The sequence below is a fragment of the Peromyscus eremicus genome, chromosome 1 (genome assembly GCF_949786415.1).
Source record: "Peromyscus eremicus chromosome 1, PerEre_H2_v1, whole genome shotgun sequence".
Taxonomy (NCBI): Eukaryota; Metazoa; Chordata; class Mammalia; order Rodentia; family Cricetidae; genus Peromyscus; species Peromyscus eremicus.
Genome location: NC_081416.1, coordinates 177,425,066 through 177,440,684, shown reverse-complemented (window position 1 = coordinate 177,440,684; position 15,619 = coordinate 177,425,066). Strand labels below are relative to the sequence as shown.

The 15,619-nt window shown below is 36.6% G+C and overlaps 1 protein-coding gene across 1 annotated transcript in view; it reads left to right on the top strand.

Annotated features, from left to right (window-relative positions):
• Positions 1-4,701: 4,701 nt before the first annotated feature.
• LOC131902119 (vomeronasal type-1 receptor 4-like) overlaps positions 4,702-15,619 on the top strand; it is a 30,911-nt gene continuing 19,993 nt past the window's right edge. The window contains exons 1-2 of the mRNA XM_059253182.1: positions 4,702-4,822; positions 12,351-13,320. Of these exons, the coding sequence (XP_059109165.1) occupies positions 4,702-4,822; positions 12,351-13,320 (1,091 nt within the window). The remainder of the gene's footprint in view (positions 4,823-12,350; positions 13,321-15,619) is intronic.

Here is a 15,619-nt window from a genome sequence, read left to right as displayed (position 1 = left end):
CTTTCCATCTCTGAAAAATTGTGTGGGATTTTGAAGAGGATTGCAATGAATCTGTAGATTTCTTTTGGTAAGGTTGCCATTTTTACTATGTTAATCCTAGCTATCCATAAGCAAGGGAGATCTTGCCATTTTCTGATATCTTCTTAAGTTTCTTTCTTCAGTGACTTAAAGTTCTTGCCATACAGGTCTTTCACTTGCTTAGTTAGAGTTACCCAAAGATATTTGTGGCTATTGAAAAAGGTGATGATTCTCTGATTTCTTTCTTAGCCTGTTTATGATTTGTATATAGGAGGGCTATTTTTTGTTACTCTTGTATCCTGCTATATTACTGAAGGAGTTTATCAGCTGTAGAAGTTCTGTGGTAGAATTTTTGGGGTCACTAATGTATACTATCATATCGTCTGCAAATAGTGAAAGTTTGACTTCTTCCTTTCCAAATTGTATCCCCTTGATCTCCTTATGTTGTCTTATTGCTCTAGCTAGAACTTCAAGTACTATATTGAATAAATATGGAGAGAGTGGACAACCTTGTTTTGTTTTTGATTTTGGTGGAATCACTTTGAGTTATTCTCCATTTAATTTGATGTTGGCTGCTGGCTTGCTATAAATTGCCTTTATTATGTTTAGGTATGTTCCTTGTATTCTTGATCCCTCCAAGACCTTTATCTTGTAGGGGTGTTGGATTTTGTCAAAGTCCTTTTCAGCATCTAATGAAATGATCATGTTTTTTTTTCAATTTGGTTATGTTGTGTATTACATTGACAGCCTTTTGTATACAGTACCATCCTTGCATCTATGGGATGAAGCCTACTTGATAATGGTGGATAATTGTTTCTAATATGTTCTTGGATTTGGTTTGCCAATAATGTATTTAGTTTTTTTCCATCAATGTTCATACAGAAATTGGTTTGTAATTCTTTGTTGCATCTTTGTGTGGCTTGGGAATAAATACAACTCTAGCATGATAAAAGGAGTTTGGTTTTGTTCCTCCTATTTCTATTGTGTGGAACAATTTGAAGAGTGTTTGTATTAAGTCTTCTTTGAAAATCTGGCAGAATCCTGTGCTGAAAACCTCTGGTCCTGGGCTTTTTTTTTTTTTTTTGGTTTGGATAATTTTAATGACTTTGTATTTCTTTAGGTGTTATAGTGTATTTAAATTGATTATCTGGTCTTTATTTAACTTCAGTATGTAGTACCTATTCAGAGAAATTTCCATTTCTTTTATATTTTCCAATTTTGTTGAGTACCAGTGTTTGAAGCATGAATTTATAGTTCTCTGGATATCCTCATTGTCTGTTTTTATGTCCCCCTTTTTCATTTCTGATTTTGTATGTTTGGATGCCCTCTCTCTCTCTCTCTCTCTCTCTCTCTCTCTCTCTCTCTCTCTCTCTCTCTGTGTGTGTGTGTTTTGGTTAGTACAGATACTGGCTTGTCTATCCTGTTGATTTTCTCAAAGAACCACCTCCTTGTTTCATTGATTTAATGTATTGTTGTTTTTGTTTTTATTTTATTGATTTCAGCTCTCCATTTGATAATTTTCTGGTGACTATTCCTCCTGGGCGATTTTGCTTCTTCTTTTTATAGAGCTGTTAGGTGTTTTGTTAAGTCAGTAGTGTGAGATTTCTCCAACTTCTTTATGTGAGCATTTAGTGATATGAATTTTCTTCTTAACACTGCTTTCATAGTGTCCCAGAAGTTCAGTTATGTACTACATTAATATTCATTGAATTCTAGGAAATTTTTAATTTCTTTCTTTCTTTATTCCTTGACGCAATGGTCATTCAGTTGAGCATCATTGTTTTCCATGAGATTATAGGATTTCTGTAATTTTTGTTGTTTAAATCTAACTTTAACCAGGTGGTCTGATAGAATACAAGAGGTTATTCCAATCTTTTTGTGTCTGTTGAGATTTGCTTTGTACCAAGTATGTTTTCGATTTTACAGAAAGTCTCATGGGATGCTGAGAAAAAAGAATATAATTTTTTTGTTAGGTTAGAATGTTCTGTAAATATCGATTAAGTCCATTTGAGTCACAACAACTGTTATGTCCCTAATTTCTCTGTTAAGTTTCGATCTGACTGATCTGTCCAGTGGTCAGAATGGGGAGTTGAAGTCTCCCACTATTAATGTGTGGAGTTTGATGTGTGATTTAAGCTTTAGTAATATTTCTTTTAAATATCTGGGTGCACTCGTATTTGGGGCATGAATGTTCAGAATTGAAACTTCATCTTGGTGGATCTTTCCTGTGTTGAATAAGTAATGTCCTTCTTGATCTCTTTTATTTGATTGTAGTTTGAACTCTGTTTTGTTAGATATTAGGATTGCTCCACCAACTTGATTCCTAAATCCATTTGACTGGAAAGTCTTTTCCTAGCCTTATACTCTGAGGTAGTGACTATCTGTAAAGTTTTTGTGTTTCTTGAATGCAGCAGAAAGATGGGTCCAGGCCACAAAGACCAGAAGGCCAAAGAGGAAACAGAAACAAAGAAACAATACACTCATCCAAAAAGAGAAAACCTCAGAAATCAGCATCTAGATCTATAATCAACCCAAATACAGATGCATAAATGCCAGTGTAAGAACATAATGTCAACATGCAGGTACCACCAGAGTCCAGCTATCCTATTGTAGCAAAACACAAATATTCTAATGTGTCTGAAGCACAAGAAAACTACATTCAAAACAACTTTATGGAGATGATAGAGATTCTTAAAGAGGAAATGAAAACATCCCTTAAAGAAATCCAGGAAAACAGAAACAAAGAACTAGAGGAAATCAATAAGTTGCTGTGGGATGGTCTATATGGCAAATGTGTTGCTGATTGGTCAATAAATAAAACACTGATTGGCCATTGGCTAGGCAGGAAGTATAGGCGAGACAAGGAGGAGAATAAAGCTGGGAAGTGGAAGGCTGAGTCAGAGAGACACTGCCAGTCGCCAAGATGAGAAACAGCATGTGAAGATGCTGGTAAGCCACGAGCCATGTGGCAAGGTATAGATTAATAGAAATGGATTAATTTAAGCTGTAAGAACAGGTACCAAGAAGCCTGCCACGGCCATACAGTTTGTAACCAATATAAGTCTCTGTGTTTATTTGGTTGGGTCTGATAGGCTGAGGGACTGGCAGGTGAGAGAGATTTGCCCTGACCGTGGGCCAGGCAGGAAAACTCCAGCTACAATAATTCCCTAAAATAATGCAAAGAAAGTAAAGAAAAAAAAAACAACCAGGCCAAGGACAATGTTCAAGTCATAAAAATCAAAATTGAAGCAATGAAAACTACAAACTGAGGGATTTCTGGATATGGGAAATCTGAGAAAATGAAAAGGATCTATAGATGCATGACCAATGGTCTGAGAAAGAAATCAGTGAAACATCACCCTTCACACTAGACACAAATAATATAAAATATATTTGAGTAACTCTACCCAAGCAAGTGAAAGACTTGTATGATAGAAACTTCAAGATTTTGAAGATGGAATTTGAAGAAAATGTCAGACGACGGAGAGACCTCCCATGCTCATGGATCAGTAAGATTAACATAGTAAAAATGGCCACCTTACTAAAAGAAATCTACAGTTTCAGTGCAATCCCCATCAGAATTCTAACACAATTCTTTATAAGCATGGAAGACTAGTACTCACATTCATATGGAAAATTTAAAAAAATACAGCATAGGTAAAAATTGCCTATGAAATTACAGAACTCCTGGAGGTTTCACCAACCCTGAAATCAAGTTCTATTTTATAGGTTTAGTAATAAATACTTCATGGCATTGGCATAAAAACAGAAATGTTGAAAAATGGCATTGAGTCAAAACCGAGACATAAATCCACACACTTATGGACCACTGATTTGTGATTGAAAAATACAGAACTATGAAATGGAAAAAGAAAGGATCTTCAACAAATTATGCTCATCTAGCTGGATGTCTGTTTGTAGCAAAATACAAATAGGTATATATCAATCATCTTGTGCAAACTTGCTACAGAACATGTGGAATGGCCTTGAACTCTGTGGCACAGGTGTCAACTTCCTGAGCAGAACACATAGCTCATGCACTGGGTTAGACAATTAATAAATTTTCATGAAACTGAACATTTGTAAGGCAAAGGACACTGTCAATAGGACAAAAAGTCAACCCACAGAATAGGAAAATGTTTTCCCCAATTCTACATCTAACAGATCACTGATACCCAAAATACATAAAGAAATCATGAAATTAAACATCAACCAACTAAAAAATTCAATTAAAAATGAGGTAAAGGTCTAAATGGAATTCTCAACAGAAGAATCTGAAATGGCTAAGCACTACTTAAAGAAGTATTCGACATCTTTGCTATCAGTGAAATGCAATTCAAAATGACTTATGGTTATACTTACCAATGATTAAAATCAATAACACAAATGACATCTCATGCTGGTGAGGATATAGAGCAAGGAAGCACTCCTCCACTGCTGGTGGGAGTTCAAACTTGTACAGCCACTATTAAAATAAATCTGTTGATTTCATAGAAAATTTGGAATCTATCTATCTCAAGACCATAACACTGCAGGCCATATACCCCAAGATATTCCAACCTATTATAAGGACACTTGCTCAACTATGTTCCTATCAGATTTATTCATAATAGCCAGAAACAGGAAACAACCTGGATGTTACCCAACTAAATAATGGATAAAGAAATGTTGTACATTTACACAATGGAGTATTACTCTGCTATTAAAAGCAGTGATGTCATGGAATATGCAGGCAATATGAAAAACCTGAACTTGAAAAAAATCATCCTGAGTGAAGTAACCATGACCCAGAAAGAACACCATGGTATTTGCTCAGTTATAAAAGGATATTAATTGTAAAGTACAACAATAATCATGCTACAATCCACAGACCCAGAGAGGCTAAGTAACACAATGAGATTAGTGTAGACACAAGGATCTCCATGGGAAGGGGAAATAGAATAGATTTTGCATGTGGATTGGCAGTAGGTGGAGTTGCGAGGAAGGGAGGAAATACTGAGAGAAACAACTGGAATTGTCAGCATATTTTGGAGGTGGTAATCTAGTTCCATGAAAACACCATGGAAACTACCAAAGTAACATTAACATCAACAAGCCTGGTTCGATAGAGTCATGAACATCATGGGAGTAACTAACAATTTCATCTAGAATTCAAGGTCCACTTCACATGATGGAACCCATGCTTTGGGATCTTTTCAAGGACAAGAATATGTGGCTAGGGGGTACATAGACCCAGTGTTCAATCCACTGAATAAATACAAAGACCATCAGTATAATGATATTAACCCCGAGTTTTGTTAATGTTGTTGCTTTTATTAGTTAAGTTTTACATGAGAGAGTTTCTCTCTGTAGCCTTTGCTGTCCTGCAACTCCCTCGGAAGACAAGGCTGGCTTCAAACTGAAAGACATCCACCTGACTCTGCCTCTTAAGTGCGGGCTTTAAAGGCAAGCACCACCACTGCCCAGCCATAATTTTGATCCAATTAAGCAAGTTTTACTTCTGCGCAGAGCAAAGCTGGTCTAGCATCTGTCCCCCCTTTTGTGGGGATTAGGAGAACAGCCACAATACAAATTTCTAGACTCCTTTTATATGGGAAAATCATAATCTTGGGGTTGCCTGAGAAATATGGCAATATAGGAAAGTTGAATGCAAAATATACGAGCAGATACCAGTTTATGATTAACTGGAAGAATATCTTATGGACTGGGAAAGGATGTAGGTCAAGATAATTCAGGGTGTGGAACAAGTCAAATTCCAGAACCGGAGAGTTGAGTTTGACAGGAAAAAAAGAAATGAATGTATTTTGATGTATTTTGCCATTGTAATAAGATGGCTACCAATATTAAGATGGAGTCAGACTGGTTCATAATGTAGGAATACCTAGTACTATTATTCAGCTAAAAGGACATAGTAATAAATTGGCCAGTAAACTCTTACCTTTATGATGATTGATCAGTAAAATCTTCAACCCTCATTAGAGAAGCTTTGTTTTTCAGTCTGGGAGGATTGACACAGAGACCCACATTATGCAAGGTACTGAGAATAAAATACACTGAATGTCCAGCTAAAAATAGGATATCCATATAAATACTCTTTCTCCCAAGAATTAAGGATCATCATTTGAAAGAAGAAGCAGAAAACAGGTTAAAGCCTTTATGGCAATAGATGGTTAGGAGGAAACTGGTTTTGTCCAGACAGAACAGAGCTCTTACACCTGGTAATTTACTTGTTAGGACCCTATGAACAAAACCTGCACAGATTAATCTAGAAAAATCCCAGTAGAATGGTGGTGTTCAGGAAGTCCCACTCTTAGCTGAAGAGCTAATGGCCACAGATAGTTTCTGGGAGAGGATGTGTCAGTTTTCTATCTTTTAGAGACTACTCGTGATTCCATAGATGCCACTCTACTAGACACATAGTACTGTCACTAATTTGACTTGGTGATTATTAATTTTTGGGTCTATTTTCCTTGTGTTAAGGAACACATGAAAATTGAAAGGAATTGTGGTGTGTATATAAAAAATGAACTGGAAGGAGATAGTCATGTTTAGACTTGAATAAAATACATATGCATGTATAAAACCCTCAAAAGTTTTAAAAATATGTGATATACATATTCTAAAATTTAACCATGTTGGTTTGTGTTGGAAGAAGTCAGTGAAGTGTGGAATCCAAAGAAACACAGAAACTTCTCTAACTTTCTCATGAATCTGAACTCAAAGTGGCTTGCATCTTCCCAAGTGACCTGGTCAGCCTTCAGGGTTCATGAAAACTCAGTGCCTCTTCAATAGACTTTATCCCTTTGGATAAAATCACTAGGAACTATAAAGGGTCTTTGTTAATTAACAGCCAGAACTTTTTCAAAAGTGATCTAGTCTCCCAAAGCGAGCTCTCTCACTGTCATTGGCACTTCAGTTGAAATGAAAAGTGCAGTTCTGCAGGGAGGTGAGGTCACTAAGTCACAGAGCTCTACTCTCCCACAGTAAAGCTTATTAATGAGACTAGATCTGCCCAATGTGCCCACCATCCTGCAGTGATAAGAAACCAGGTGAGTGCTTTGTATTTCAGTCTGAGTGGGAAAGTCAACAAAGAAGGAAGGTCTGCGTAAGTGTTCCTGTCTGGTAATGGCATAGAAGACAGAAACAGATCCATGGAAAAGACAACGAAGGCATAAGAATTATTGCATGAGTAAAAAGTGAATTAGAAAGATTGAAGTGTTCCTAATCATGTCTCTGTTTTTCTATCAATGTAATATAAGTCCCCCACCATGGGTGTCTTTGGGTAACACCAGGATAACGCAGCCCATCTGTGAATGTGCTGAAGGGTTTTGGTAATAAGACAATGGGATAATTCACATCAGCTAACATGATGTGTAGAATCTCTTTTTGGTATTATTATTATTTTAGTTGAATTACCTTGGTTTCATATCCTAGTAAACATTAGAATGGAAATATAAGAAGCACACATCCCTGGAAAGTGCAGGATGTGACTAGGTTTGTGAAGTAAAAAGTTCATATGTGACACTAAAATTATGATCTGGTTATAGAAACAGTAACTGAATCTGTATTGAGTGGCCATTGCTACAAAGACTGGTTTGAAGGGAAGGGCCAGTATGAGTATCAGAAAAGGACAGCCAGTACCAAGTGTATCTTGAGTTATTCATCATACTCTATTATTAAGCACAACCTAATGGCATGTCTTCACTCACTGTTTATCCTTATTGCTAAAGGAAGACAGAGCCTTATGCATGATGTCCCCAGGATCTGTCAACTAAATTGGCATTAACATTTATTATGCTATATCTCACTGGCATATATTTAAGGTTTCACATTGTTCAGATTGTACTTTATTATCTCATATGCCACTCCTCTATTTGAATGCATTATAAATTTCATTGCAGTAGATTCATCAATACAAGAATAAGCAAATAAACCAGATATGTGGTGAAAATCTTTCTTCCCAGGGTTTGGGAGGCAGATGAGGGCATATCTCTGTGAATTTCAGTCCATCAGGATCTACAGAGTGAATCTGAGGACAGCCAGAGCTGCATAGTGATACCCAGTCATGAACATTTACAAAAAATTAGCAAGTGCATGCTCACTTTTAAATGAAATGTTTAGGAATTTAATGTTCTTCTCATACTATTATTTGTTAGTTACACATTAGTGTTTCTTGTCATATTTTGTTCAGATTAATAGTGTTAGTAATTCCTCTGTATTACCAGTTAACCCTTTACCTGTGTGATGAAAATAATTCATATTTCTTGTGACATCATAAACATCATGTCTATCTTGTCCTTATGAAATCAAACTTGAGTTAGGACAATTTCCTATCAGGTCAGACTTTACTGAGAATACTGCAGGTAAGGGAAAGCTCAGAAGCACTGGAACTTGACATTTCCTATGACATAAACCTTTATGTCAAAGTGAAAAGTTATTTCTAAAAAGACATATATGTCTATCTTAATTTGGTGTGCAAGAATATTTTTGCCTGCGTGTACCTATGAGCTCCTTGAGAATGCACTGCCTGCACAAGCCACTAGAGGGTGAGGGAACCCTATGGAATTAGAGTTACAAGCAGTTGTAAGGCACCATGTGGGTGCAGGGACCCAAACACAGAACCCTTACAGTGACAACTCATTTTCCTTACACTGAGCAACTTCTAGTCCCCTCAAATGTAAACATATTAAAGCCAAAACATACAACTGAATACCAATATAGTGAACAAAAATCAATCACATGAGGAACACAAACTGCATAGAATTCTGGAGCAGGTTTGGGACCATCCAACATAACTTTGTTAGCATTGACTGGGATGGCCTTGCTTGTGCCAAACTAGCCATAGTCTAGTCCCAATATCGACTTTGCTTAAAGCATTTTTAGTCTTTAAAGAGGCACATGCTCTTTGAGATTCTAAGTTGATTTCTTGATAGTGGAAATGATGTTACCGTGTATATGATACAGGTTTAAACATCAAAGGAGGTGTCAAACTTAGAGTATAGCAGTGAATCATAAATTGTCATTTCTGTTTTCCATGTATACATAAATTATATTTAACTCACAAAAGTTATATTTTCTATTAAACAATTATATCTACAAAATTTTAAAAACTGAATATTTTCATGTGAGAATACTGGATGTGACTACACTCTATCTTCAATACTTGTACTTTTTTCAATCCTCCCAGATTTGACAAGGTAGTTGCACTGGTATCAATTACCTTGAAATATTCCTGGACTCTCAGTAAGCACAAATCCTGGTATATAGAACTTTAAAAAGCTTCCAGGGATGTTGAGTTTCATTTGTATCATGTTAAATATTGTGTATCTTAAGCTATATCACAGTTGGCCCCTGCACTCCAGAGAGGTGTCCCCAACCCTCATCAGAGGCAGGATGAAACAAGGCTGCAGGCATGGGCATAGGAATTTGATTCTGCCCTATCTGAGATGGGTGGCCACAGTGATCCAGAATGGCTGGCTCAGTTACCAACCAGGCCCAAACCTTGGCAAAGAATTCACACACACTAACATCTACCCCATTTAGGACATGTTGTAGCTTTTGAAGAGACTGGTCCTATGAGACAATATTCCCAAGATCTCTAAGACTCAGGGCAGCGATGTGGAAACCCAGAGGAGTTCCAGTGAGAATCCAGTTATAATTTTGTACAAGAAACCAGAGGCATTGAACCAGACAAGTGACTCTTTGCAATGAACATTTGCTAGTAAAGCTGATAGGAGGAAAGGGTACAATCAGACACATTGAGGTCCCCAATGCCTCCAGGATGAATGAAGAGGTGTTGGAGAGATGGAAAAGAAAAAGAAGTTAAGAGGGTTTTTTAATTTGCTTGTTCTTGTTTTTGTTTCTCTGCTTGCTTGCTTCCTTGCCTGTTATGTTTTCTTTTGTGGGAGGGCACTGCAGGTGTGAGGGGTGAAAATGGAGGGATGAGAAGGTGAACAGAATTGGGGTGAATAATGTGAAACTCAGAAAGAATCAATAAAGGAGTTAAAAATTAAAAATTATATAGTATTTCCTATGTGTGTGATCATCATCAGAAGAAGCAAAAACATCAACTAAGAATATGTTTGTGATACTGTTCTGGTAAACTTTTCAGTGATCTTGTCTCTCAGTGAGCATCAGTGTTGATAAAAATAGAAAACGTTTTTTGCATTTTCAGTCTCAAACTGTGATTCCATCAGTTTCATGTGCAGACACCAGCTGACATTCCTCCAACAGCCTTAAACCAAACTCAATTTCTTTTTTCTTTTAGTATTGTACATTTTCAAATAAGGAAACAAAACTCAATCCCATACATCTCATGGGAATGTCACAAGGGAAATATCACTTGGAACCCAATAGATGAAGCACAAAACAATACTGTAAGATTTTAAGGATCTACTGATATGCAGAATTCTATCCTGTGTCTGTATTGATTAATTGATCAAGAACTGTAACTGGGTTAATGAAGGTGGTCTGCAGGTTGAAGTATCCAAGACTATTAGTGGATTATAACAACCACTTTTCTTTGATGATACAAAGAAATTTATTTTGGTTGTCATTCTTTGGACTGACATTGTTGGCATGTAGGTTGTTTTGTTGTATTTTTTCCCATAAGCAGATGTGACCAGTTTTCCTGAGAGTTTATAGTGACATTCACAGGCATTACCAGTTCGTGAGGTTCTTGGTTTATCTAGAATTATACCTAACTTTAGTGTTGTCAACTATATTTTCCTTTATGATTTGTCATTTTAATTATCTTTTGTATTTTGGTTACTAATTTTTTAATTAGATAAAAGTAGCAGGTTTCTTTTAGGCTTTTTTCTGTTTAGTATTTCGATTGAACCAATCCCACCTTTTTTCCCATCTGTCTACCCAAATCCAGCATATGTGATCCAGACATATTTCTTCTATGCTCTTATCGTGTGTATATTCTCATCTTCACTGTGGCCTCTCATAGAGGCTCTTTTAATCTTCTTATGGACCTCATAACACCTTTTGTGGACTAGACACACAGTCACTCCCACATAATCACATATTTTAAAAATGATAAGCTAAGAAACAACATTGAGACACAATGTACACTACTTATCTTCTCAGACTGTATTACCTCACTTACTAGAATACTTTTAATTTTCTGATACATCCATTTTCTTGGGAGATTCCCTGTCCCAGTGCATTGATAAAGGGAAACTGCTACTATCTGGTAGTTCCTAAGGCCTCAACTCATCTATGCACTTTCTTTTAACTTCTTCAGATTTCAAGATTCACTGGCAGTTCTTTCCCAGTTCCTGATTGTCTTGCTGATTGTCCAGCTGTCTTTGCATAGCAAATTAGTAACTGGAGCAATGTCTCCCTTCCTGAGGCTTCTTGGTTCAGCCTGATACTGATTCCGAGCTGCTTCTGCCTATTTCTTCAAGGGGATCTCACTCTACTAAAGAGGGCTACAGATACATTCTCCTACAAGAAGAGTATTGCATTCTGAGAGTCTCCTCCCACTACACTGATGGGTTGTTTAACAGACCTTGTCCTTTCCTACCATTTCCACTCTAAACTTCTGTCTGGTGCCTGATTATCTCAGACAGAATTTAAATAGAGACAATGAACATTTCCCAATTGGTTATCATACTTCACCTAGTGATCATATCCTTGTTATTTCTGCTGACTTATTTTGTCTATTATTGTTCTGTTGAGCATTTTGTGGGATTTCATCCAATTGGATGCTCTAATAGCCCTAATCCTAATTGTACATGTGTGTGTTTATTTCGTGTGACTTTTCATAAGAGCTAGCTCTTAACTTAATAAGATAAAAGCTTTCACTTGACCTGTCATGAGAATACATTTTATGCTCTTAACAAAATTTTTTATGTATAGCTGTAGATATATTCTCAATGATATAATAAATTTTTCATTAATCATCTTTTAATTTTAGGTACGATATTCTTTAAGAATTGATGCTTTTGAGTTTGGTTATGGTTATTAAAATTGTCTTCATTTACATTAAGTCTAGAAATTATCAGTATATTTTTATTGTGTTATGTTTTTATTGATTGTATTGCCTCTCAGTTTCTGTTGCTTCTCACAGGTCATATATCCTTACTCATAATGCTGCCTATTCTGTGATTACGAAGGCCCATCTTCCATATACATGTGTGTGCTGAGGCCTTTAGACATCTTAGATTAGTACCATCATAAGTAGTAATTTTCCGGGCATTAACTTTGAGAAATTCTAGTTATGTAGTCTAGGCTGAGATGTAACTCCTGAGCTCTAAGGAACATTCTTATTTTGTCCCTCTGTATCTCTTTGGAGTACTAATATTTTTATTCATTTTAACCAGTGAATGGCTTTGGCCATTATCTAAAGAAAATTATACCCAATCACACAATGGACTTCTGGAATATGACCATCAACATCATTTTCTTCTCACAAACTACAGCTGGAATTCTGGGAAATTTCTCTCTTCTTTACTACTTTCAAGTTCACTATGGAGAAAGCAAATCAAAGCCCACAGATTTGATTCACATGCACTTAATGACAGCCAACACTTTGATCATTCTCTCTACAGGAGTGCCGAACACAATGGCAGCTTTTGGGTTGAAGCACTTTTTAAGCAATTCTGCATGTAGATTAATTTTGTACATTCAAAGAGTTGGCAGGAGTGTGTCCATTGCCACCACCTGCCTCTTGAGTGTCTTCCAAGTCATCACCATCAGTCAAAAGGAATGCTGCTGTAAGGATCTAAAAGTCAAAGCTTCAAAGTACGTTGGCTGCTCCATTGCCCTCCTCTGGGTTTTGTACCTGCTGATAAATGTCATTTTCCCTGTGTATCCACTTACTGAAAGTAAAAATCTGACAAGAAAACAAGATTTTGGATACTGTTCCACTGCAGGGAGGGATGAAATTAATGACTCACTTTATTCAGCACTGGTGGTGTGCCCTGAAATCTTCTTTTCTTTGCTCATGACCTGGTGCAGTGGCTCCATGGTTGTCATTCTGTACAGACACAAACAGAGGGTTCAACACATCTATAGCACTAGTGGTTCCAGTGGAATCCGCTTTGAGTCCAAAGTCACCCAGAGCATCCTGGCCCTGGTGTCTATCTTCCTGTCTTTTTGTACTCTCTCCTCCATCTTACAAGGCTGTGTAGCTCTTTTGTATAATCACAGTTGGTGGCTGGTGAACATTAACTGCCTCACTTCTCTGGGTTTTCCCTGTTTTGCACCATTTGTTCTTATAAATCGTTACTCTGTGGGACCTAGACTCAGTTTGGTCTGGATGAGGAATAAAACCTCTAATTCTTATTTTAAGTATGTAAATTATATGGGTTTTTTTTGTGTGTGTGGTATCCAGGTGTTTACTCTACCATCTCCTTCACAATGTCAGTACAGAAAGTTAAGGAGTTGGTGTCTTGTCCTTTAACAATTGACCAAAATGATAAATTGGGAGTTTTGTCAGCTGGTTTAATTTGCAGCCTATATGAGCTCATCCCATTGTAAGAGGACTATCTCACTTTACAACTTACCCTTGCTAGGCATCCCTTTGTCCTGCTGATGTACAAAGGAGCTAGCAAAATGCTGTCAATAAAGGTGGCTTTCTTCCCACTCTCATTTTCTAGGGCACCCTGAGTGCTTAGAGTTTTCACAAACAGCTTATGGGTCCTACAGTCTAATGGCAGAGAAAAATGAAACCATGCCTGGTCCATTCATAACAGACCTAGCCTGCACCAGTACCAGAAAAGATCTTCAACCATAACTTCCCAAATATCCTGCTTTTAGCTGCACTAGAGACAATCAGGTTGGTTTTCAAAGCTTATAGCAATAGTCCTCAACAAGGTCTCAGAAAGGGCATCTTACCTTACCACTTAGTAAAAAATATAATCAATGGAAATAAATGATGTTTTTAATGTTATCTTGAATTTTATATGTCAACATGTTTTAGAAATTTTTCATCTATGTTCATCAGGGAGATTAGTCTGTAAATTTCCTTTATTAATATCTAGTTTGGAATCACTGCAATGCCATATTAGTCAATATTTTGGAAGCCAATTCATAGTAAATTATGGAAATCAGTTTGGAGGCTCCTAAGAAACTAAAAGAGAACTAATATGTGACACCTCTATTCCTCTCTTAGGCCTATACACAGAGAACCCCATATACTTCCACAGAGATATATCCAAATCCATTTTTTTGCTGCTCTAGTTATTATAACAAGGAAATGGAGCCCAGCTATATATCCATAAACAGAAAAATCCATATCAGATTTGTTTTCATACACAAAATGGACTATTATTCAACTACAGTGATAGAAGAAATCACAAAAATTGTAGGAAAGTTGATTTACTTATAGTGAATAGTATTAAACCAGGTAACACCAATTCAGTAAGAAAAAAAATCAAATCCTCTCACTTGTATGAAGATCCTATGCTATAAGGTTCAAATGTTTATATGTAGGTAGGTGTGTTTAACTTTATTATGACACTTAGAAAGGAGACCCAAAAAAGGAAATGTAAGGCAAAGAGGCAGTAAGTTAGTTATGTGAGAGTATATCAAGTTAGTTATTTTTCTGTCTTCAAACTGGGTCTGGGCGAATGTTCATTTGAGTGGCTATTTTATTGTAGGTATTTAATGCTTTTATTCATGAATTTATTTCACTACAGTGATTTTGGTTTAAAATAAAATAGTATCACAACTTATCTAAAGATGTAGGGATGGCTTAGCTAGAGCCAGCAGTAAAAGCAGCATCACACAGATGGACTGAAAGACAGAAATAACATGAATGACTTATCAAATGCAACAAAATATCCTTTTTTTCTGTTTTATTGAAAAGAGTTTCCTTTCTTATACAATATATCCTAATTACAACTAGTCCTCCCTCTATCTCTCCCAGTTCTTCTTGACATCCCCTCCCAATCTTATCCACTGTCTTATGTCATTAGAAATACAGGCTTCTGATATATAACAATAACCTGACAAGAAATATATATATGAGATAAAATAAAATAAATCCCATCGAGGTTGGAGAAAACATACCTGTTCATTCATATACTCAGGAGGCCCGTAAAAATATTAAATGGAAAGCTTTAATATATAGGCAGAGGACTAGATGAAGACCCATGCATTCCCTGTGCTTTTGGCTTCCTTCTCAGTGAGTCCATAGGATCTCTCTCGGTTGATTCAGAGGGCTTTGTTGTCCTGGTGTCCTCCATCCCCTCTGGCTCTTGCACTCTTTCTGCCTCCTCTCCCATGGTGTTGTCTGTTCTCTGAAGGAATGGATTTGATGGAAACATCCAATTTGCCAGCCCTAATGTCAGAAATACTTTTAATAAAATCAAGCATTCCTTCATCATAAATGCCATGGAGTGTCAAGAGATACAGGGATAATACCCCAGCATAATAAAGGTTTCATACTATAAAACAATAGCCAAGGGTTAGGACCCAACAATACTATTCACAGAAGTTATATGTTTACTAACTACTTCGAGTTATGTTTAATCTGCAAAAGATTCCACAATTTTTCTAAATAGTGCCATAGTTGGGGTACATCCCATAAAACACAAGTTCAGAAAGCATTTTTTATTGAGCCCTATGAATAAAAGGAACAGGATGG